This window comes from Perna viridis, chromosome 3 (genome assembly GCF_037379345.1).
Source record: "Perna viridis isolate PV_CMFRI_1.1 ecotype Kerala chromosome 3, ASM3737934v1, whole genome shotgun sequence".
NCBI classification, from domain to species: Eukaryota; Metazoa; Mollusca; class Bivalvia; order Mytilida; family Mytilidae; genus Perna; species Perna viridis.
Window position 1 is genome coordinate 40,774,693 of NC_142447.1, and position 25,364 is coordinate 40,800,056.

Genomic DNA, 25,364 nt, shown 5'->3' on the forward strand with positions numbered 1-25,364 from the left:
TACTGTTAGCATTAATTTTGATGTCTTGAAACATGGTTGATTTTAAAGATCCATCCATAAAGATGGGGGTATCAAATTATTGTTAAAATTAATGTTTTTATGAAAATTTCATTTGATATGCATCAAAACATACTTTCAGAAGGCAAATTAACTATGCATTGTAGTGAACTAATGACTTTTTTAGAGTAAATTAAAGTAAATATGTGTGTACAGGTGCATGAATTTTTAAACCCTTTCTTTTGTGGTGGGACACTACTTCTTACTTAATCAGTATTCTAGTTCTATGAGTATGCAAATACCAAATGTGATATGTTTATATTTAATTTTACAAAGATAACCTTCAGTTAAATTTTTACATCATGCTTACAATGTATAATTGTACATTTTTTTTGACAGAATAATTTCCCAGCATCAGACCAGGCCAGATTACAGGATCTGAAATCCACTGTAGATTTGCTCACCAGTATAACATTCTTTAGGATGAAGGTAAGAACATTTGGTATAAAAATTGGGAATTTTTTTTATTTTTTTTTTTTGCAGTATTAGTTCACTTTTCTAGAGCTATGGACCTACAATTTTAGTGGAGCTACAACTTATTTTTCTCTGTGCTGAAGTTGTTTTGCTAGATAAAGTAGTTCAACAGAATTTTACAAGTCGAAGCTAATGAAAAATAATTCGAAGTATTTTTATTGCCTTAAATTTTAAACGATAGTTTGAAATAAAAAAAAGAACATCAAACCCCTCTTGGATAGTCATTACTGTTACATTTTGTATCATTATTATAATTAAATGGTGAAAGTTTGAATAGACATTTTAATGTATAATGAAATATTATGTTCAGGTTGTCTGCCAAGTAAGTGTACTAAATAATCAGACTAACGTATCACATCTAAACGCAGCTGACACGTATCTAATGCCATCTTTTAGAAGTCTTTCCTAAGAGTATTGAAGGCAGGCATCAAACTTTGTGGAGCCTACTGTGGATGTTGAATTATTTATTTTATTTGGGACTAATTGTTTTATAGTGCTAATTTTTTATATTAAATGTTAATTTTTCAATGTGAAACTGCTTCAAGTTTTAACATTATCTTGTTATTTGCTTCCTGAAAAGGAATCAAATTTTTTTTTTTATAAGATATGAAAGTTAATGACTCAGTAGAACAAGAAGGTTCTTCACGTCTATTTTTATTAGAGTAGACAGCTTAGATTCATATATTATACTTATACATATGTAGTAAGCCAGATCAATATTTCTATGGTTCATATAATCTCGACAAAGTTTGTTCCTGTTCAGTACTATACAATGTATGATGCTTTGTTTCTCTGTAGATCTTGTTTCAGTGATGTTTTTGTTTTAAATGTTTGACATGTATTGTATCTGTCTATGGTTTATCATTTGTGTTGGAGAAAGAGAACCATACATCTTATATTAAACTGTTTCCTGTAAACAGTACTGAATTTTACTTTCCGTGATCAAGAAAAAAAACAGCTGTTTTAATTTGACTCTTTAATTGAACCTGCTTCACATACCAAAGGTCAAATATTATGGCTGTTGCTACAGATCCCAATTCATAAACAGTTTCTTTATCTTTATTTCTTTGCTTTGTGGATATGGAACAGACAGCCATATCAATTTTTACAATAATAAATTTTCAGGAGAAAGATATATACTGGTACTCAGAATATTTGGAAATTTTCAAAAAGGATGTTGTATCATGAAGATGATTTATAGTTAACAACTATGTTATTTTTAATTTTTTTTTTGGTATTTTATTTTTTTTAAAGGTAAATACATGAATTTCATCAGTGAACAGTTAATATTTGAAAAGGTTTTTTTTAATGCCTAAACTTAGTCTATAAAAATCTTATATAGATCTTATTCTTTCATAAAATTGTGTATTATAAAATATACTTCATTACATAGGTTATTGGACAATGCTGCACCATAGTGCATTAGGAAATTGTTACAAAGTGTTGGGATGGCTCATTTCCCTGAACTTTGGTTGTATGTCAATATATTGTGTCATTTATAAAGTTAACTTGACATCATTTTTTTATGTGATGTATACTAGCCTTACTTGCTTTAATAAGATATTGCATTTGATATAAGTCATACCTGTAAGATAGAAGTAAATAGATAACTACATTTAATAATGTTTGGCTTGATTTATACATTTTCATCATTACTAACCACATATGTGTGAAGAATTTCATCATCTTCTGCTGAAATGTTTGAACCATACAACTACAAGTAGATCATACCTGTACTCTGTAGATTTTAGACATGTTTTTATACATGGAGTAGGCTGATATTATCTATCAATCCATTTATAAGGTTATAAGTATATTTCTATATTTCTGTAATTCAAGTTGAAAAAAGTTCCATAACCGTCACCTTTTCCTTCAAAAATGGTAGATGCTAAACAAAATAAAATAAATTCTGTGATTTGTACAAGGTATGATCTTCTTCAAGAACTAAAACTTTCTTAAATATTATTGAAGGCTGCAAATTGGATGGGAAGTCCACCTGTAACTTCCACGTATATTATTAGCTGCAAGTAAAGAATGGTTTAAACGTATTTGCTTTCTTTGTTATCATTGTACAATAATAAATATGTCTTTGTTGTATTTTCTTCAGGTACAAGAATTACCGAGTCCACCACGTGCCAGTATTGTAGTTAAAGACTGTGTTATAGCTTGTATAAAATCCACTTATCAGTTTTTGTTTGACAATTGTTATGAACTGTATCAGCGAGAATTTCAAGAGGGTAATACCTCTGAAAATGTAAATATCGACCAAGAAGGACCAAGTGCTCATAGTTTAGAATTCTGGAGGAAATTAATCGCTTTAATTGTGTCTGTGATTGAGGAGGATAGGAAATGTTATACACCTGTTTTAAATCAGTAAGTATGATCAGTGGTCAGTAAACCAGTAAGTATGGGAAATGGTCAATAAACCAGTAAAGTGTGAGCAAAGGTCAATAAACCAGTAAATATAAGCAAAGGTCAATAAACCAGTAAATATGAGCAATGGTCAATAAACCAGTAAAGTATGAGCAATGGTCAATATACCAGTAAAGTATGAACAATGGTCAATATACCAGTAAAGTATGAGCAATGGTCAATATACCAGTGAAGTATGAGCAATGGTCATAGAACAGTAAAGTATGAGCAATGGTCAATATACCAGTAAAGTATGAGCAATGGCCTATAAACCAGTGAAGTAGGAGCAGTGTTCAATGAACTAGAAAATATATGCAGTGATCAAAAAGTAGTAAGAGCAATGGTCAATGTCAATAAAACAGTAAGTATGAGCAATTGCCAATAAACCTGGTAGATTTGGCGATGGTCAATAAATCAGATACTTTGTACTATGGTTGATAAACCAGCTAATCAATTAGTGTTAACAGTACTTATTCAGAAATATTATAGCAATTACAGTGTATATAAACAGCAATTGGAAAACAAGTGTTGAACACCATTATAAATTCCTCTCCCAGAATTAGCTATAGTTGATTAACCAGCAACTTTGGCCAGTAGTCAATTAACCAGATAGTATGGGCATAAATAATTTAATTTGATTTGTAACAACCTTTCTGATTGATTGGTTCTCTTTGAGCAACCCAGGATATCTTATTTAACCTGGCTTGGTATTAAGATTTCATTAATGTTGATTGGTCCACACTCTGCAATTCAGATAATCCCAAACGAAATAACTTTTGGATTACAAATCAATAATTAATATTTGGACTGTCATCCATTAGAAATTAAATTATAAGGAAGTTTCAAATTGTTTAACAGGTTATACTTATAACCTGGTTTGGGCCAGTTTACACTTTCTTTAATTGAAATGTTAAGTGCTGCAAACCAGGTTATTTAGTATTACCTGTTAGAAAATTAGAAACATTCCTTAAATAATCCAGTGGTTTTGGCTATCGATGAGTTTATTACTTTCAACTGTCTAGTTTTAGACAAAAAAATGTTGAAGATATGACAGCAATTTAAGATATACACAAAAGGACAACTTTGATGATTCCTATTAAAAGTTATTTCTGATGGGAGAGAAATGTTTATATTTGATTGTCATGTCAATCCTCCCATTGCTCATAAGACAAAAAAACCGATAAGCAAACAATAAGATTTAAAAATCAAGTAATAAAATCTTCATTTCCTAACAAAAGCCAAAATCTCATTGGGAAATAAAATGTTTGGTAATATATGATGAAAAAGGAGGTATTTGAGGTTGAAATGATTTGAAATTGTAAAATAGTTTTTTGTTTAGTGTACTAATTTTAAGTACTGTCTATATGAATTGATTATTTAATTTCAGGTTTCCACAGGAATTGAATGTGGGACAAGTCAGTGCCTCTAACATGTGGACTTTATTTGCACAGGATGCCTGCTATGCACTTCAAGGTATGTTTTATGGAAACTTTGATAAAGAAATTTGAAAAAAAGGTACTAGCTACAATGTACCAATATAATACAGGAAACATCTTCTGTTTATCTTTCAAAAATCAAGATGATTTAAAGCACTGAAATATCAGTTTGTACTTTAATTGAATGAAAGTTACAATATGGTTAATTTTAATTATTAACTTTCTAGATTAAATTTTATCAAACAGGCATATGTGAAATTTAATACATTTTTATTCAGTAACTGCATAAAATCAATGTACAAATTATTTAATTTAAATTTTATGACTTGTTCCTTTAATTGGAAGAACTTACTATTTAAACATCTTGGTTCTTGTCTTGTTTTATTTAGATTTGTACTTTTTTTTTTGCAGTCCATGAAAAAGAAAGAACATGTAAAAGTTCTGAATATATGAATCTTCACTTCCAAGTAAAACAGCTGTATAACAAATATGTAAATGATGTGCCTACTTTTAAAGGAGAAATTCCTGAGTATCCAAAGTAAGTTAAAAATCTGGAGCCTGAGTATCATTAGTTAGTTACAATTCTGATATCCTGAGTATCCTAAGTAAGTTATCATTCTGACAGCCTGAGTATCACAAATAAGTTACAATTCTGACATCCTGAGTATCCTAAGTAAGTTATCATTCTGACAGCCGGAGTATCAAGAGTGAGTTATTGTTCTGACATCCTGGATACATGTGTCATAAAGGATACTGCAAATTTTTGATAAATAAAATATGATATAATCAAGGGTCTGGAAATTTTGACAGCCCATGCCGGACATTTTATCAAAATTCAGCAGATCCAAAATAAACTTAAACATTTTCCATGTAGTTATTTTAAGATAAATATTGAAAATTGTGTTATTTCATCACATGCTCTGTCTTTTACAAAATAACCGAACGGGTGAACAGATTTGGTTTCAACCACATGTGGACGTTCTAACAAGTAAACAAAACATTGTATCTTTAGGACTTTTTCATTACATAGCTATAAACAAACTGCCGATTACTTCCAAGTGATGATTATTTATAAAAGAAAATCGCGAACACATGTTGTATATTAAATGGTCTGTAGACTTCTGTGTTAAAACAATTTAATAGATGAATTAATAATTACAAACTACGACCGATTCGTAGTTTCAGTTCCATGTGCTTTCGTTACCTCTGAAAGATTGGCGGGAAAATGATAGACTGGTCAATATTTTTTCTTAATTAATCAACTAATAATTAAATGTTTGAAAATTCTCAGAGACACTTCAATTATTTCAAATACGCAATGGGGCTGCATGTGTTCGGTTAATTCCATTGTGCAATCAACTTATCAGTTACAGGTAAATCACAGTCACAGGTGGCTGCACATCAGCTAAAATTAACACACACCTGTCAATTAATTTCCAATAAACAATTAGGAGACTGGTAGACTGGATGTTTATACACTAATAAAACCAAGCAGACTGTAATTTATAAGGATTGGCAATTTTTTATGTCCGATATTGGAAAATGGTCATCGGTCATTTGCAAAATTTGTCAGTCAATGACCAGCATTTTTTACCGTTTCAGGATCCGTGGATATAATTCTGGGTCAGACAATACTGACCCCTTAGTTAGTTATCATTCTCAGAATGATATTTGTAGATAAATGTATATGAAATCCTATCTAATTTTAAGTACAAACAATAACAAAGGTTGGACTACTGATTAGCTGATTTTATTACATCACCCCCCCCCCTCCCACCCAACATGTGGGTGGCATATTAGATCATTCTGTCCATCTGTCCTAACTTTGGTCACAAAAATCTCTGCTTCCAATGGACAGATTGATTCCAAATGTGGTTTATAGACTTTATATAGATAAACAATTTTGGTCGCTGTTTATTGTTTCATGCTCTGTTTCTCTATTTCAGATTTTACTGAAGTTATGTATATTTCAGATTTTATTTATGTCTATTTCAGGTGGTTTGTACCTTTTGTACTACAATGGTTAAATGAGAATGATGATGTCTCTATGGAATATCTACACAGTGCTTATGAGCGAGACAAGAAAGATGATGTAAGCTTCACATGTTGTATAATACCAGTATCAGAAAATAATATCTCAAAAAAGCTCAGATTCAATGAAACAGATTTATTGAAGTGATGAGGTGGGATACAATCTGGTTGTCCTATGCTATAGAACTTTGGTGCTCATTGATGTTCTATTGTCATGAACTAAACATGGTAAAAGTCATGAAAATGATACTGAAAGTTAAAGAGATCATTGCATTTGATTTATTGGTGTAAAATATGTGAAGGAATTCCTATTGCAATATTCAAACTGCACAGTAGGAAATGTTTACCATTTTCAGAAATGAGAAGCTTGCTAAAGTAGTAAATGTTGAAACTTAAGAGAGCTTAAATATATATTCACAGCAATAAATGCATGCAATGACATGGCATTATTATATAGATAGCAGTGATTTTTTTCAAATACTCCCTGCTTAAAAATATTTGATAATTCACACTGTAAAATAAATCTGTAATTTCACTCTCAGAATTTCTCCTACAAAAACAATTAAGTATTAATACACCAATTGAAAAATGTAAAATTTATGTAGAAAATAGCAATAAATTCAGGAGAAAATCTGTATAATAAATTGATATTGTTAATAAACTTGATATAATTACTTATGCCAAGAGATATTGTAAATAACCTTGATATAATTACTTATACCAAGAGATATTGTAAATAACCTTGATATAATTACTTATGCCAAGAGATATTGCAAATAACCTTGATATAATTACTTATGCCAAGAAGATTTAACTGGTATGCTTAACAAGTTCCATACACTCTATAAATCTTTGTTTTCTTTTGCACTCCTGATCATATTACAGTTATTCACTCTTACCAATTAAAATCCTATTATTCCAAAATTGAATAACAGGTATTTTTATTACTATTACACTCATAAACTTTATTTAAAAAACTGAATATTCCATTTATTTTTAAGCAATATCATATTTCATTATATGTATATCATCATTTCAGTTCCAGAAGAGTGCAGAACATGCTTTGTTTTCCTCCTCTGTTGTGGATGTATTTACACAATTAAATCAGTGTAGTGATGTCATAAAAAAATTAGAATGTCCTGACCCAGACATCGTCAAAATTTACATGCAGAGATTTGCCAATGTAAGTTTTAATACCCTGCTCTGTAAGAGAAGGAGGTGGGCTGTTAATCCTTTAACTGACTGAAACAGATGTATTGTAGCATTTCTCTGATCAAGTACAATTCTGCAGGGGTATGCTTAGTATTGCTAAGTAATTCAAGATCTTTATCTTGAGTCTTTTTGTAATTGTTAGCTGCAGTAGAAAATATAGCATGTGTATTATGTGGAAATAGAATTACTAAGTGCTATGTGAATAATAGCCAAACAGAACATGTATGAACTTATGTATATATGGAATAAATTCTTGATAGAGATGGAATAAATTCTTGAAAGAGAATGTTTCATAGATATTGGATAAGAATGTGTTCCTGGAGAAAGCACTTCAAATACAGGAAAAATCAAGTCCCAAAAGAATGGAGCATATTGTTAAGATTCAGTGTCATGTTTGAATTATTAAGCATTTCATCATTGGTCCTTAAAGTTTCAAAAGGGAGATAACTAGAGCTAAATATGTTCCTAGTCTATATTGTGTTGTTTTGTTTTTGTTTTTTGGTTGTTTTTTTTTTTAGGTAATTAACACTATGTTTTTAATTTCAGACTGTAAATAAAGTACTATTAGCCTATGCAGATATTGTTAAAAGAGATTTTGAAAAATACACACACAAGCAAAAGGATGTAAGTTTACCATATAATGTATGATAAATCCTAGAATAAGTTAGAATGCCATCTAAAATTGCATTAAACTTTCTATTTAATTTTTTCAATGAAATATTTCATTTGTAAAGTGTTTTACAAATATCATTTATTATAGTGGATTTCGGTATACTGAGACTTGAGAAATGACTGAAACCTACTTCACAGTGAACTCAGAGTCTGCATGCTGACATTTTAACATTGCTTTACTATCAATTATATTTATTTAGTTCCAAGATCACCCCTACAAATGTTTGTGTAAATCGGTAAGCTGCATGTGTCGTGTAACTTTTTAACATTACTACATTTTAAGAATGACATTCATTATAAGCATGCAGTACAGGGGTTAATCTAATACTATGAACTTTTTATTAAATAGTACTTACTCAAACTTTTTTTGGTGTGATGTTCAACAGAATTTTTGTTCCTCTGTTTTTTTACACGCCTGTCTAAGACAGGGCATATTATGGTATACCGTTGTCCGTCAACACTTTGGACAATAACCCAAAAACACTTTCACCAACTTTCATTAAACTTTGGTGAATTGTCTATATCTGATGTAAAATCCCTTTCAATTTTTATAAATTTCAGATTTTTCATTTCCGTGTAATGAATTTTTATACTCCACAAAGGGGGATTTTCAAGTTTTTGGACAATAACTCAAAAACACTTTCACCTTCTTTTATGAAACTTTGGTGATTTTTTCATATCTATTGACATTAAATCACTTTCGATTTTTATAAATTTTATACTTTAAAAAAGGGAGATTATCAAATTTTCGCACAATAACTGTACAACACTTCCACTAACTATTATGAAACTTTGGTGAATTGTTCATATCTATTGAAGTAAGCTTCCTTCCAATTTGTATAAATGTCAAATTTGACATTCTGTGTTATGAAGTTTTACTCTTTAGAAAAACGCAGAAACGGCCAAGGAAATTTATTTGTTGAAAAATCGTTGAAAATGGATCATTTGTTATGATAGTGACTTTTTTGTGCATTTTTTATTTACTTTTTTTGGGGGAGGGGGAGAATATTTGACAGGGCTCACAGTATTTCAAGTTGATCATATAACTTCATTAAAAGCAAAGCATAAGGACAAGTTAAAAGGGTAACGGGAGTATCATGTGCTTACAGCACAGCTCTTTATTGAACATGGACTGAGCTGAGAATTGTTTACAAGACATTGTTTAAGAAACCATTTGATTCTACAAGTAAAGTGATTTCAGTCATTATTTTAATTAAAAGGAGATGTAAGAAAATGTCCAGGTAGCAACAATTAAATATCAGAAAAACAAATTTAGAACTTCACTTTAGTTAAATGTGTATGTGAAATATATTGCTAGTAAAATTTTACAATATTTGCATAAATATGATGAACATGGTTTGTAGGTAAGCATAAACATGGACTATCTTTTAGAAAAAAAAAAACTAGATGGTCACCATGATGTATTAGGTGCATTTTTGAATAAAATATGGACTTTCAAAATTGGTGTAGTTTAAATGATTTATCTTTAGCCAGGATCAATTAATTTTCTGTAATACCTTTTTTTTCATCACAGGCATGTACATTAATGAACAATATACAACAATTAAGGGTACAACTAGAGAAAGTATTTGAGTCTATGGGAGGAGAGAAGGTATGATCACCTTTATTGTACTTTTATTACTCAATACATGTAATCAGTCCCAACTTACATCAAAGAAAAAATGCCTTGGATAATAAACTATACCTATATAGATGTGTAACATAAGCAAGCCACATTCTAGCCTATTACACTACTGAAATATTTGCTGCAAACATATGGTTAAGCTTTTTATGTATATACTTTACAATTTAAACTAGTATTTAAATTTTAAAATTTACTAGTATTAAAATGCATACATTTGCTAATTTCTTGGATATTTTTATGAAAGAAAACATAACACTCTTGATGTAATTTTTTCACATCAAAGCTATGTGATGTTGGTATCATTTTTCTTCCAGTTGGATGAGTCAGCAGCTACAATACTGAATGAACTCCAACAGAAGCTTAACACTGTACTAGACAACCTAGCTACCGCCTTTGCCAAAAGTCTGGAATCTCAAATACAACAGAGTATGCAAGAGTTAGGTACTTTACTAGCCAAAGTAAAGGGGGCAGGGCAGGTCTCCTTGGCTCAACCCAGTCAGAGAAATAATATACAGCAAGAGAGTTACACTGTTCTTAGACCATTAATGGATGTTTTAGATAGCAGGTAGGATATTCTGGCAAGTTGTATCTTGCTGTTTCCATTCATAAAGGTAGTTTCACAGCATTGCATTTGTGTACATTTATAAGACATGAATAAACTATTTTTTTATTTACTGATGCTTCCATAGCACTTTTTATGCCAAAACAAATGTAGAATAGAATGGATTTATTTGGTTTCACCTTTTATAATGAAGTATGAACTAATGACCTAATGAAACCAAAGCAGATTTTATTTGAGTTTTAAATTTTGGCAACCTAATTTCTAACATACTTAATAGCTTTGGATCATTTAAGTTTTGATAAAAATTCTGTTTCTTATTCCATATTTGCATGTTTACTGCTCAGTTAATTAATAAAATTCCAAATAATTAGATGTGTTTTACTAACATTGTTAGTTTTGCTTCAGTTTACAACTATTTGCTAGAGTGTGTGAGAAGACAGTGTTGAAAAGACTGCTAAAGGTAACTAATCAAGATAATAATACAGTCATATTTCTTCTCTTTTTTACCTCACTAGGACTAAGACAATATGAGCTATTACCATTACTTTGCAGTCCGTCATCATCTGTCATTGTTAACAAATTTTCTAAACTGTTCTCTGAAAACATGACTTATTAGAACCAAACTTGGTTTGAATGTTCTTTATAGTATTCTGCAGAGAACTGACATGGGGATTTTTGATGTGTCGAAAAACATGGCTGCCATTACTAAAAATGGAGCATAGGTGTCAGACAGAAGTTTTTTCTACACATCTCCAAAACCATTAGGTTTAGCAAAATTCTGACGACAGGTCTGAATGATCAGAGTGATGACATCTATCTCTGGTCAAATTTTCCTTTTAATCTGTGAAGCCATGTTGGAGTTGTTGCCCTTTTCGATGTTTTTTTGGCTATTTTTTACATTATTACTTGCAAAAATATTCTCCTCTGAATCAACCAGACCAATTTAAACCAAACTTGGTATGAATATTCCTAAGGATATTCTGCATAGATCTGATGAGGGGTTTTTTATCCGTCAAAAAACATGGACACTGTTACTAAAAATGAAACAAAGGGGTCAATTAGAGGTTTTCCCATACACCTCCAAAACTGTTAGATTAAGCCAAATTCTTTCAATTGCTGAAATGATCCTTTTTATAAGGCCTACAAATCTCAGCATTTGATCAAAATTGTCTGTCAACTCCTTTTTAGAGTTATTACCCTTGAAAGGTGAAAAAATGACAATTTTTTTACAGTTATCACCCAATATCTTGAAAACTATGATGAAACATTGAAACTTTCATGCTGAAATGATCCTTATGATAAGGCCTTTGAGGATCAAAGATGTCAAATGATTCCTTGATAGAGTAATTACTCTTGAAAGGAGAAAAATGGTGTTTTTAGCAGTTTTCAGCCAATATCTTGAAAACTATGATAAATAAAAAGAAATTTTCAATTGATGAAATGATCCTTATGATAAGTCCTACCAAAGTCTTCATTGAGTCAAAATTGTTGAACAACTTCTTGTTAGTGTTATTGCCCTTGAAAGGCAAAAATGTAACTGGGTGAGTGATTCAGACTCCTTGGGACCTAGGATATTGTCTGGGTATTTGTACTTTAATAGACGATAACTTATTTTTATCCTGCAATTTGGCTACTTTCTGTTTAAGTAGAGGGTGTCAAATATTTTAAGGTGAAATTGCTATGGTAACTAATAGAGAAAGGATTTGCACTCGGCTCATAACTAGAGAAAATGCTTGTTTAAGCCTTACATTTCCTTTCCGTACAAACTCTTTCTTCCTTTTTTTAAACTAGACTAAAATTGTTTATGCAATGTATTTGAAGGTTTTGGAAGTGATTATTGTTGATTTGGCAGTCATAAATAAGTTCACTTGCAACCTGTTAGTTTGGTCAGTAACCAGCAAATCAAAAGTGGCACTACGAAATCTTACCTAGTAGACATAACACTGTATCATACTTGGATTTCCTAGCAGTGTGTACTAAACTTAAATGGGATAAATTGTTTGATGGTATCTAGACAAGTTTGTCACATTACAATTTGAAAGAAAATAATCTTTTTTATTTTCCAGGAACTATGGAGGATAGTGGTTTATACAATGGAGAAAATAGTAGTGCTTCCCCCTCTCTCTGATCCCAGACAGGTAATCATCTGTCTTCTTATTGTGTGTGTCAAATCAAATGTTGAATATTAGTGAACAAATACTTAAAAATAAACATTAACCTGACATCTATTAAGGTCAAATGGATTGTTTTCTCTAGTATTGTTAGATGGCTATTTTTAATGTTTATCACCTACTGAGTCAATTTTTATTTAAGTATTTTTAGGGAATTTTTTTCTTTTTTTAAAATATATTTTAATCTCCATGCTTTGTTTTAAAGTCCAAGGATGACAAAGAAAAGGAGCAAAGGGTATTGATGCAGTTTTATAAATGAAAGAAATGCTTTTCAGAAATATAATCTTACATCTATCATTCTGGAATCTTATTTTGGAAATTTTTCAATTGATTAATTTTTCCCTATGATGTTTTTGGCTTGTGATCAACAGTGTATCTGAGATTTGACATTCTTGTTTTCTTACCAATAGATACAGAATGACAGATATTTTTGGTAGAAATGCTAAAATATATATTGTAGGTTTTGGTCATTTGATTGCTTTTTACCCTAATGCATTTTGGTGATAGATATTTCCATATTTGTCCCATTTTATTGAAAATGTTGATTTGATGATTTATGAAAAGCTTGGATGAAACAAATTATATCTACAAGGTAAATTTCTGTGAGTTTTCCTTGGTAGATATGGTATCAAAGTGAAATATGGGTGGATTATATAGTGTCTGATGATGATTTTATTCCTGTACTGTTTCAGTATTTAACATTAACAGCCAAAGGTGGTTTTGATAAGCCTAGACGGTTTATCTTTGGTGGTGTAAGTCTACAATCCAGATTACCACCTTTCTTTTTCAACGTTGTCAGCTTTTGAATATGATGGCTGAAACATGATATTGTCAATTTATTTATTTTTATTTTTCAGTTAATTATCTCCAAGTGTTGGTTGTAGTCTTAGAATTGTCTCTACCCTTTGACCTCTACCTTGCTTTTTAAGATTTCATTGATAGGTCCATTGTGCATCAACATTCTCCCTTGCATGAGACTGTATTTTGTCATATATGAATATCTCTTCAAAATATATGTATTGATATTGGCATGAAATCTTGTAGAATATTATATGACAGGCACAATCAATAATAAATGAAGTCCTGTTAACCTCAAATAATGGATCAGCCAATCTAATAAATTCAATGATGAGGAATACAGTATCATGTGATTTATACAGAAAACTGTTGATCATTTATACCAAGAAAATGGTTTGGGACAGTCCATTAAATTCACGCCCCATAGATGAAGAAATATTACTCTTACGGTATGCCAATCAAATTATCAGAAAGTAAATACAATGTGTTATGACCTGCTCTTTCAGCTAATTCCCTTGCCTGGGACAGCACAGGCTAAGATCGAAGATGTTTCTCGCCTTTTCCTCAACCATGTCAGCCAAATGCCTATGAATGTGCCTATGATCCAGGTGAAACCTGATGTTGTCCACTGTGTTGTCTCCCTTTATTTATAAATCATACCAATGTTAGAGTATTGATCTTTATTTCTGTTTATTTGTCTTCAGAATTTTCCTTATTTACGAGTTTTGTTTTGTTGTAGTTATATGAGTTTGTAGAGCAGAGTGATGAAAAAACTATTGATATATAAAGCACACACATCCTAAAAGTGTTATCTGGAGTCCTTATTTTATTGGGGTTTTTTTTGTGTATGAAGTCATTGCTACTTTATAGACGAATTGCTTACAAAGCAATTATGTGTATAATTTAAGGTGTTCCCTCTCAAGGTAAAAGTTATTATTGGAAGAGGAATTAAAACAACTAGGATATTATAACTGAAAATTTAAGATATTGACCATGAAACTGCTTTTGAATTTAATTTGTTAACTAACAAAATTTTCCTGTGAGCATTTTTATTGGAATAATCAAAATGAAGTCCTAGGTGTTCATAAGTTAGCTATAGAATTGTCACTTCAACAGTAATCATTTTCAGCACTATATTTATCAACAGCACATTTTACAGTTCATTTTAGCATCACCTGTTCTTATTTCTGCATGTTTGAGTGATAGCATGTCAAACATTGCTGCTAAACCTTGCTTTGTAGTGCTGCATGCTGATGTTTCTTAGTAATCACTTTTTTGATATAAGTAGATGTATATACAATGATACAGACAGATTTTATTATCATTAGCTATAATGACATTTTAGCAGATATGGCATCAAATTGCTGTTAGATTCAAGTTTTATATACCAAATACTGCTAGCATTGATATAATTCTATGTGCTTCAACTCATATAGACATATCATTACATTTCAAGCTTTTGTAATGGTATACTCCAATGATCAATGGAGATGGTCTGTATAGGCTGAGATAAACTTATTGCCAAATGCTATTGCTTTGTACATATTGAATAATGTACTGTTAAGATGTCTGTCATTATTCCAGATAACAAATGAACTGTCCATTAGTCTATCTTACTGAAGCCATCTAAGATAACCATAGTTATCATATTTCAAGCTAGTGACAGTGGGATGTTTTAATCATGATTCTTTTATTACAGTGCAAAGATGTTTTAGTTCTTTTTTTTTCAACTTTACATTCTATAAAAAATAAGTTTTAACTGTCTTAGGAGACAAGGTTTTAAAGTCTGAAATCATTTGTTAATAGGATACATATGTTCACTTTATTTTCACTTTATTTTCAATATATAAGAAAAGGAAATATCAAATATTGATATTGATATTAAAAATTATTTTACAGTTTATCTTTCATCTGATGTTTCCTTAATTGATTTAGAATGTATATCTACTCTGCTATGTCAATTTGTAGGACATGTCTAGGGAAGCAGAGAAGAATCTAAGTCCCAAACAGTGTGCTGTGTTAGACATGGCTCTAGATACAATCAAACAGTTTTTCCATGCTGGAGGACAAGGATTGAAGAAAACATTCCTGGACAAGAGTCCTGAGTTGCAGTCCCTAAGATATGCACTGTCACTGTACACACAGACGACAGACACTTTAATCAAGACATTTGTGAGCACACAGACCTCCCAGGATGAGCTGGGCAATAAAGATCCTGTTGGAGAGGTGTCCATTCAAGTTGATCTCATTACTCACCCAGGCACTGGGGAACATAAAGTTACTGTTAAAGGTAGGTACTCACCTAGGCACAGGGAATATAAAGTTACAGTTAAAGGCAGTACTCACCCAGGCACTTGGGAACATAAAGTTATCCTTAATGGTAGGTACTCAACCAGGCACAGGGGAACATAAAGTTACAGTTAAAGGTCAGTACTCACCCAGGCACCAGGTAGCATAAAGTTACAGTTAAAGGCCTTAAATCAGGGGATCTTGCATTCAACTTGTTCACTCTTTCTGCTATTTGGCTTACTGCCAGATTTGTTTATTGTTTTCAGAATTTGCGACCTTGATTTGATAAATTTTTAACATGTAAAGGAGAAGAACAGATTTCTATCTTTGTACATATTAAGATGACATGTCATTTGAGGCATACAAAATTGGGCTTGATGATAGATCAGTAATTTTAATAAAAAATGTGCAGTTTTACGAAAGGATTGAATGTTTCATTGGTGTGTTTATAGCATTGACTAAGCATATTTTCAATGAAGCCTGCTAGTGCTTCATATATACATCATTATAAGATGTGTTTCATCAACTGAAGAAACATCACATGCAGAGCTGAATATCCAATTAGACTAGCATTTTATTAATTATATGGGCAGTAAATGTAATTATTTAATTATATGGGCAGTAAATGTAATTATTTAATTATTACAAACTGAATTATTTTTATATTTTCAAATGCATACCTTAAAGTGTAAGTTCAAGATTTTTTTTCAAAATTTGGGTATGCTTAGAGCTTACTTTAGTTTTCAAGGAAAACTAATTCATTTCTGCCTAGTTTCTGCGAAAAATACATTTTAAGGATGCATTTTTTCAATCTTGAGCAGTCATGTGACTTTTTCGTTAAAAGCAATATGTCTGATTACCAGACTACATATTTTCAGGTATTTTTGCTCTTCTAATGTTTTCTGTGCCGACAAAAAGGAACAATTTTTTTTATAAAAGTCTCTTAGGTTGATGATATGATGATGGAAACGAAAAAAAAAAACTCTATCAATTATATATCAATGCTTAATTTGTTTATGATTTAAATATCTTACAAATTATGTCTCATTATATTCATATCCATGAATTTCTGAATTCAACTATTTACCTATTTAAGCAATTTTTGCAGACTTTAATTTGTAATACTTTGTCTTGGTCTATCTGAACTTTGATTCTTATATGTAAGTCTTGATTAACTTAGATATTTGCACAATTTTTTGTTGTCTGAAAACTTGTCATATGACTTTTTCTGATTTATGCATGTAATAAAGAGTTCCGTAACCCTAAACCTGTGTATGCGGTTATACGATATACATTAAACATCCATGTCAGTTACTTCATGTATATTGTCACCGTGCTATTACATGGGTGGACAAGCACGCTAGTCACATCCTGTATATTTCGATTAACTACCTGATAGGTTGTTATAGCTTAATTAAGTAATTAAACAATTAAATCAGTGACCAAGCTAATACCCAAATAAGCTTGTACAATTTTTTAAAAAGTTTCTGAAAGGAAAAAATAAAAATTATATGTTCTCACGGTTTCTGCTTCATTTGATGCTATATGATAAGATACAGGATAACATGTACTGTATCAACAAGTTATAAAATGGTGATCTGAAGCTAATTCAGAGCTAAAATTGATGACAATTCATTTATTGAACAATCTCTGGTTAATTGTTTGATTTGTAATTAAGGTATCTCCAAGTGGTGTTATTCCTCAGGCCGGGAATTTACTAATGGAAGACTGTCTAGGCCTGAGAAGCTACAATATACAATATAATTAACTATGTCACCACGTAAATTATTTTCATGACAACTTTGTCGATCGATAAACTGGATTTGTGGTCATACTAAGAAATGCCCGTTTGTAAGTCTTGCTAATACAGAAAATATTTTTGTAACTGTGACAAATTTATTGTCATAAAAAGCAATTTTATCTTTACATTTTTTTCATAAATCTGCAATTACAGGTCTATGGTCTTTACAATATGAAATGGTGCACTAACTAAATAAGTTGAATTTTGACAAGCTTTTCTATTTGCCGACCACATTGGTCCTACATTGTAAAACTTATTTACTGGTCTTTAGATATCTGTACTTCTGGTTTGTGCCTCTGATGTCACAAGCATAAATTGACTGGAACCTTGAGAATGAAAAATGTCAATTTCTCCACTATTGTTCATTGCATAGTAAAATAAATTTGCAAGATTGCTATTGGTGTATAAATGAATCCATAGAACCCCACTTGTAAAAATTACAAACTTACACTTCAGTCTTCTTTTTTTTTTGTTTATAGTTGTGGCAGCCAATGACCTGAAGTGGCAGACATCATCCATGTTCCGACCATTTGTTGAAGTTATCATTATAGGTCCTCACCTTAGTGACAAACGTCGTAAACATTCCACAAAATCAAAAAGTAACAACTGGTCACCAAAATTTAATGAAACATTTCAATTGTAAGTATATACATCCTGATTATTGTAAGTTCTTACAGCTTTACAGTATCTGTATACTTATATAGATTTGCAGAAAATTCCATTAAACATTAATCACGATGACAAATGGGATAGGACTGATTCTTGTCCACATATAAAATATTACAAGTGGTATATACATTTAGTTGTATGTTCCTGCACAATGTTGCTGTGGAAAGCTGCAATTATGAACTTCACATAGATTTCACAAAGCAAGTTATTAAAATATATCTTCATAATGCAGTATGTACTGACTGCCACTAGCTGTATTTTTAAGTGGTACCAACAATACTTTTTAAATTAAGTAGTACTTATGACTAAGATGCTGGGATTAGTTGTGGGAATTGGGAATATTATCACACTTAAAGTACTTACTGCATGGTCATAAATGATAGAAAAGTAGAGGATGAGTAAAATTGTGTGACACTTTTGAGATAACATTAAAAAATTTTAAAAATAAGTAAAGAATATTTTTTTCCTTATATATTTGATGAATGTTTTATTTCCTGCAGCATTCTTGGTAATGAGGATGAACCTGATGCATATGAACTCCATATTTGTGTCAAAGACTATTGTTTTGCTAGAGAAGATCGCTTAATAGGTGTTGCTGTAATGCAGTTGAAGAACATTATTGAGCAAGGAAGTTGTGCATGTTGGTGCTCTCTCTGTCCCAGAATACATCTCGATGAAACAGGATGGACTATTCTTAGAATTTTGTCACAGAGAACTAACGACGAAGTTGCCAAAGAATTTGTGAAACTGAAATCAGAAGTCCGACATGCAGAGGAAGTCATGAAATGACATTATTAGGTCATTGGGATTCTATTTTGTCTCTGGTCCTACTGGATTCTTGTCTGTTTCCATGGTGATAGGTAGTTTTGGGTACCAGAATCATACCAAGCATTTGTAAGGAAGTTCAAATGTTGGTCCTGATTTTTTCTGATGTCTGACTTGCATAATCAAACATAATATTTCTCCTTCATTTATAATTTATATGTTATTTATTTAATTTATGGTCATTGTTATATGTTAAATTTGCATCTCCAATTGAAATTCTTTACAAATTATGCTCAAATCATGTATCATATACCTGTATAGACATTTTTATACATTTCTACATTTAGGTTTGTTTTATAGTAAAGCATCCAGCTATTATTTTGTAGGCTTTATCTGACAATGAAGATCTTCATTAAGACTTAATTATGTAGAGAATTATTCATTAATTTTAAGTGTTCAGTGATTACTGGTAAAAATAATATTGTTATTTTTTTTGCATTACAAAGTGTATACTTTTGAAATTAAAAAGAAATATTTTGAACTCTCTATATCTAGTCAGACTTTAATTTAAATTTCTATTGGACTCATTTTTTATGTTGCACTTTAAATCTTAAGTTTAGATATATCTAATGAAAATTTTTTTTTTATAAGTCTTTTTCATAAAATACATGTAACTGTAGGCCAAGAATTCATTAATCTTTCTAAACCAAGTCAACTTGTTGATGTTAGTTCTAACCTGTGATAATCTCTTTGTTAGTAGAATTTTGAAGTCCTACACATTTCATGATGATCTTTCTAATATCTACCTTTGTACTTCATCTTAGAACGGGTGTATTCAGTTGCTATAGTAGTGAATTGTACCAATCTCCGGTAACTGTTGTTTTGCAAAGTGCACAGTTTCCCTGAAATCACTGTGTGGATGCAGAATCTGTTGCAAAAGACAGATGTTTTCATATTTTTCTAAGGCATTGCAGGATTCCAGTTACCATGGTATAGTAGTTGTAAAGTTTTTTTTTTTTTTTTCAAGAAATGTGATGTAGAGTTATTTATTTATCATAATATAGTTACTATATTTAGAATCAAAGTTTATAATGTCTCTATTGAATCATCCCATTAGTTAATCTGTTATATTTTTCATGTCTAATGGTTGTTTGTATTGCTACCAATTTTCAACAATGTAGTGAAAATTCTGTTTTTTCTGACTCTTCTTTTTTTCCTCATTGAACGTAATTCTTTTATAATGTTCCTCTTTAAAAAATGATAAATTTTTGGGTGCTATATTTCGATCAAAATAGTTTTGAATTGCTGTTAGAAGTTTTATTTTTTAAGGCCAAGTTATGAAAATGTAAAAAAAAACAATGTACAATTTGTTACTATAGACACAGAAATATTTTACAAGTAGGCTTGAGTTACCAATATACAGTTTGGCTATGGGCCAAATTTGTAGATATATTACTAATTAATAATTGTAAAATCTTTTGATAATTTAATCATATGGAATGAATTCAGAATGCACATGCTTTTAACATTTGAAACAATATGGGACATCAATAATGAATTAAAAATGCATTAGGTGTCATTTTCATGTAATGAAAGTTTATTTTTTATTTAAGAACAAGTAATGAAAAGCTCTACCATGTCAAAATATTTATTTAGAATCCAAACTCCATCACAAGACGTATAAATAAAAATGACTGATTATTTCAGCACAACAAATTAACTTAAGAACATTAATGTGACTATGTAATGTCATGAACCTATAGGTTCATTACATTAGATTTGTATGAGAAGTACAAATACATTTTATAATGAATTGAAGAAAAACAGCTAAAGTAGATAAAAAATTGATATATCAATATCTGTTTCATTGGAGTTATGGTTTGATGTATTTTGAGCTGAAATTTGAACTCAAGTTGGTTTATACTTTCTTTTCATACCATTTTGAAACTCCCCTGATTGAAAGTTGCCATAGTTTGTGCATTTGATATGCTATTTGCCCATGTGTAAAATACTAGTGTATTTTATAACTTTGTGTTTAAAAAGTATATACTTAACTCCAATTAATATTTTTGTTCAGTTGAACTTACATTGTTTTGGGTTTTTTTTCTCATAAATATTCTATTTTTTACTGATAAGTGATACTTTAAGTAAATATTATACCTGTGTCAAAATGAAGCAATTGGGTTTTATAAAACAAAGCTTAGTTTTATTAATTTTTCAGTTGAAAAAATAAAAAATAAATTATTCATGCTTTTAAACTCAGTGATTTCTAGCAGACTGTAGTGAGATGTAATTCATTTCTAATTGGTTTTTTAAATCAGAAAGGCAAATGTGATTTCAGTCCCAGAAAGGCAAACTTACTTTAATGTGCAATTTCTTCTGAGTTTGTAATGTTTTCTTATTTGGAGACAAAACAAAACTTATCAGAAAAACAGATGATTTATATTATCTTGCTTATGAAAATAAGCTGTGTTAAGTAAGCTTTATGGCATAGAGCACATGGAATCATTATCTAGGGTTTATTTTGACTTTTGGGTCATGGTATTTTTTAAACAAGCTCTTGTCCTGTTTTGATAAATATTTTGAAAAGTGCAATATCAAGAATTTGAGCTCTTAAGTTTTTTTGTTTTTAGTTCATTAAGCATGTAAGAAAATGTAGGAAGAGTAATCAGGGAAACTGAAATTCCACTTCACTGACTTACGGGGTAAAACATTCCATAGTGCAATATATTATATGGAATCAAATTGTACATGTTCAGTTACGATTAATCCTGATTTTTTTATAGACATATATTCAATTATACTTAATCTTTTCTATGTTCCATCTATGTATTAACATAACATCATATAGATTTGCTAAATGATGTTGACATATATTAGGAAAGATACTCGATAATTACATTTATGTTATCCAACCCCTGATGTAGCATGATTTTAATATTGGTTTGTGTAATGGTTAGGTATATAAAACTTGTAGATGCTTGAGTTCATTTACAAAGGCTGAAAAATTATTATAACAGTTAGAATATTTAATGATAGTCAGGCAAGGCATTCATCTTACAATATATTCTCCTTTGTTTTTCTATTCAGACAGAGTTTTGTTATGTACTTTCACTTATTAGAAGTGGTCAGATTCAGAAGTTTTCTAAATTCTCAAGTGGTACAAAAGCCCTCAACAGCAATGTAAGAGAATTCTTTTCTTTAATTGTAAAAGTTGTCAAGACCATCTTTGAAATATGCTTTTACTGTATCCTTGGTTGTAGTTGGTGAAATTGTAATAATCTCCTCTGATGTAGGCATTTTTCAATGTCATGAATGGCTCTCTGTGGTCTGGTAAGCTTTTCTAATCTGTTTGGATTAAATCCACCACTAGAATGACTTGCCTGATAATTGTGATGGGTTTTGTTTCCAATGAAATAACAATTTAAAGGTTGTAGAATTATAAAGTTATTTATATAGATTTATGAATATTTAGGTCTATTTTGTTGTCAAATTTATATGACGATGTTCTTGTAAAATAATCCTGGATTAAACGGTTGTGGTAGCTTGAAATCCATTGTTACTTTTTTTTAATCTTTTTTGTTATGTATATTATTATTAACAATAAATATTCATAATCTTTTAGTCTCTCTCTTTATTTGTGATTTTTGTAGGTGGTTTAAATGTAGGGAAAAGTTTGATACTCCTACATTCATTCACAATTCAAGGAGGTATGTAAGAGCTATGCAGTAAGTTTGAAGTTAAGAATAAAAAAAATGTAACAGAGATCTAGGTATCAAATGAACCTAAATAATTGTTCGTTAAATAGTTATACCCCCACTCAATGATTTGGTGGTATATTGGAATCACAGAGGGCTGATTGTTGTTGTCTGATGCATTTTAAAGATGGGCACCACAGGCCATTTTTAGCTCATCTGGCCGAAGACCATGCGAGCTGTTTCCACCACTTGGCATCCGTCCTCAACGTTATCAACAATTTTTCAAAAGTCTTCTCCTCTGACACTACTTGACCAAACTTTGTATCAATGTTTCCTGGGGTATCATGCATAGAACTAATGTGGGGATTTTTGATCCGTCAAAAAACATCTCTAAAACTGTAAGGTTCAGCCAATTCTTACATAGTGTAAAAGTGTTCAGCATGATGAGATCTATCTGTAGTCAAATTTTCGTTTTTTATCTGTTAAGCCATGTTGGAGTTATTGCCATTTTTCGACGTTTTTAGCTATTTTTTATGTTATTTCTTTAAAAAATCTTCTCTGAAACTACTTGACCAATTGGAACCAAATTTAGTATGAACGTTTCTTGGGATGACCTGCATAACACTGATGTGGGGATTTTTTATCCATCAAAAATATGGCTACCGTTACTAAAAATAGAACATAGGGGTCAGACAGTAGTTCTTCGCATATATCTCCAAAACCGTTAGGTTTAGCCAAATTATTTCAATTGCTGAAATTATCCTAATTATAAGCCTTCAAAAGTTTCCAAGGTTTCAAAATTTACAGACTCCTTGTAAGAGTTATTGCCCTTGAAAGGTGAAAAATGAAAATGAAAAATCCAGCCAATATCTTAAAAACGATGACAGGAAGAAAGAAACTTTCAATGGCAGAAATTATCCTTATGATAAGTCCTGCCAACGTCTTATCGAGTCAAAATTGTTGGACAACTCCTTGTTGAATTTATTGCCATTGAAAGGCGAAATTTTACCAGGTGAGCCTCTTACTATTGCTGAAAGTGAGGTTATATCTAATTTGACAAAGCATACAACTTCATGTTGATTCAGAACCTATAAGTACTTGCCACATGGTGTGAGCCCTACTTGATCCATGATAATGTCTAAATATTAGGCCTAGAAATTGATCATGGGGATTTTTTCTTCAGCATAGTCTTCATCTTTCTGTTACACATTCAATTTTAAAATTAGTAAAGCCTAACATTATTTTTCTTAGACACTATGATTTGAGGGGCATTGACCTGTACCTCAGATATTACTTATTCTGGTAACATTACACTATGATGAATAGCTTGTAAAGATCCCAGACACAAAGGTAAAAATAAAACAGTACAGAACCAAGACTGAAATGAGGCAAATACATCGGAATCTAGTAAATGTGTCCAGGACCCCATACAAAACAACTCAAAACCCAGTAAATAATTCCTATAAGTCCTAGTATTACAAAAAAACAAGTCAAAATACTATAAATGAGTTCTGGACCCTGGTATTTAACCAAAAAAAAAACAATGAATGAGTTTAATACCCAGTAAATGAGTCAGATCCCAGTTATAAACAAGTCGAAATCAAGTAAATTTGTCAGATCCCATTCATAAACAAGTCAAAATCAAGTAAATGTGTAAAGATCCCAGCTGTAAACAAATCAAAATCCAGTTTAAACAAGTCGTGTTAGATTCCAGTCAAAAACGAGTCAAAATCAAGCAAACGTGTCAGATCCCAGTCAAAAACAAGTCAAAATCGATCACTTATATAAAAATAAGTTGAAATACACTAAATGAGTTAAGGACCCAGTACAAAATAAGTTATAATCCAGTAAATAGGTTTTGAACCCCAGATAAAAGTCATTATTCCGTTTTGGACGCTAAGCTATAATTAAGTTACATCAGTTAAATTAGAATCGGCCGCCAATCAAAACCCTCTGAATTATTTTCGTTTAGGTCTTAGTCACCTAGAATATCATTGCCCTGAATATTAGTACGATAAACTATCATTTGAGCTGAAAATTTTAAGTTCAAGGACTTTATATATTCAGGCAAAATGCAACTCTTTTTTTTCTCGTGCCATACGTAAGGTCTTTAAACAATATTAGTTTCAGGATTTTTTTACATCGGATATACCCCCAAAGAGCTGGAGATAAAATATATCTTGATATACACTTAGAGATCTAAGAACAGGGAAATATACGATAAACGCGATGACTTATCATTCCGTAGTCAACTTCCTTTCATGTGTGGCAACATTTCAGCACCTGCGCGTGGGGTTTTCATATCACAACTCATACATTATGCTGAAACATTTTGTACCGTTCTAAATCTTTTACAGTTCGCCCTCTGGAACATGGTTTTGTTGCTTCAAAAATAAGGTCACCGCTACAGAAGTTTTGTTGTCGTCATCATGAACTCGTGGATCGTTATGGTGTATCCATCTGCACTGTGAGAACTGGTTTGTTCACCGTGTCATAATTTTTCTTTTTTCTTTCGTCTACAATGGGCGTGGCATTTTATGAGCATCTCGGCGGGTTCTTCTAGAAATTCAGATGACGCTTACCCTACCGGTATAGCTGGTCCATGTTTCCAGTTTTCAGTGGAGTCCCGTGTAGGTCATGTTCTTTGGTTTCGTACGTATTATTTTGGATTT

General features: G+C 30.9%; 1 protein-coding gene across 18 annotated transcripts in view; it reads left to right on the forward strand.

Moving 5' to 3' along the window:
• LOC148622270 (protein unc-13 homolog B-like) overlaps positions 1-22,618 on the forward strand; it is a 142,858-nt gene extending 120,240 nt beyond the window's left edge. For 9 of the 18 annotated variants that reach the window (XM_088571997.1, XM_088571989.1, XM_088571987.1 and 6 more), the window contains 17 exons: positions 397-486; positions 842-853; positions 2,639-2,904; positions 4,331-4,416; positions 4,791-4,917; positions 6,375-6,471; positions 7,450-7,593; positions 8,169-8,246; positions 8,495-8,530; positions 9,829-9,906; positions 10,254-10,504; positions 10,907-10,961; positions 12,568-12,639; positions 13,977-14,078; positions 15,439-15,760; positions 18,040-18,199; positions 18,730-22,618. In XM_088571997.1, the coding sequence (XP_088428123.1) occupies positions 397-486; positions 842-853; positions 2,639-2,904; positions 4,331-4,416; positions 4,791-4,917; positions 6,375-6,471; positions 7,450-7,593; positions 8,169-8,246; positions 8,495-8,530; positions 9,829-9,906; positions 10,254-10,504; positions 10,907-10,961; positions 12,568-12,639; positions 13,977-14,078; positions 15,439-15,760; positions 18,040-18,199; positions 18,730-19,018 (2,265 nt within the window). In that variant the 3' untranslated portion in view covers positions 19,019-22,618. Of the gene's footprint in view, positions 1-396; positions 487-841; positions 854-2,638; positions 2,905-4,330; positions 4,417-4,790; positions 4,918-6,374; positions 6,472-7,449; positions 7,594-8,168; positions 8,247-8,494; positions 8,531-9,828; positions 9,907-10,253; positions 10,505-10,906; positions 10,962-12,567; positions 12,640-12,877; positions 12,908-13,529; positions 13,546-13,976; positions 14,079-14,378; positions 14,394-15,438; positions 15,761-18,039; positions 18,200-18,729 lie in introns of those variants that run through there. The other 9 variants (XM_088571995.1, XM_088571998.1, XM_088571996.1 and 6 more) reach the window with 9 other exon arrangements.
• The last annotated feature ends 2,746 nt before the right edge of the window (positions 22,619-25,364 follow it).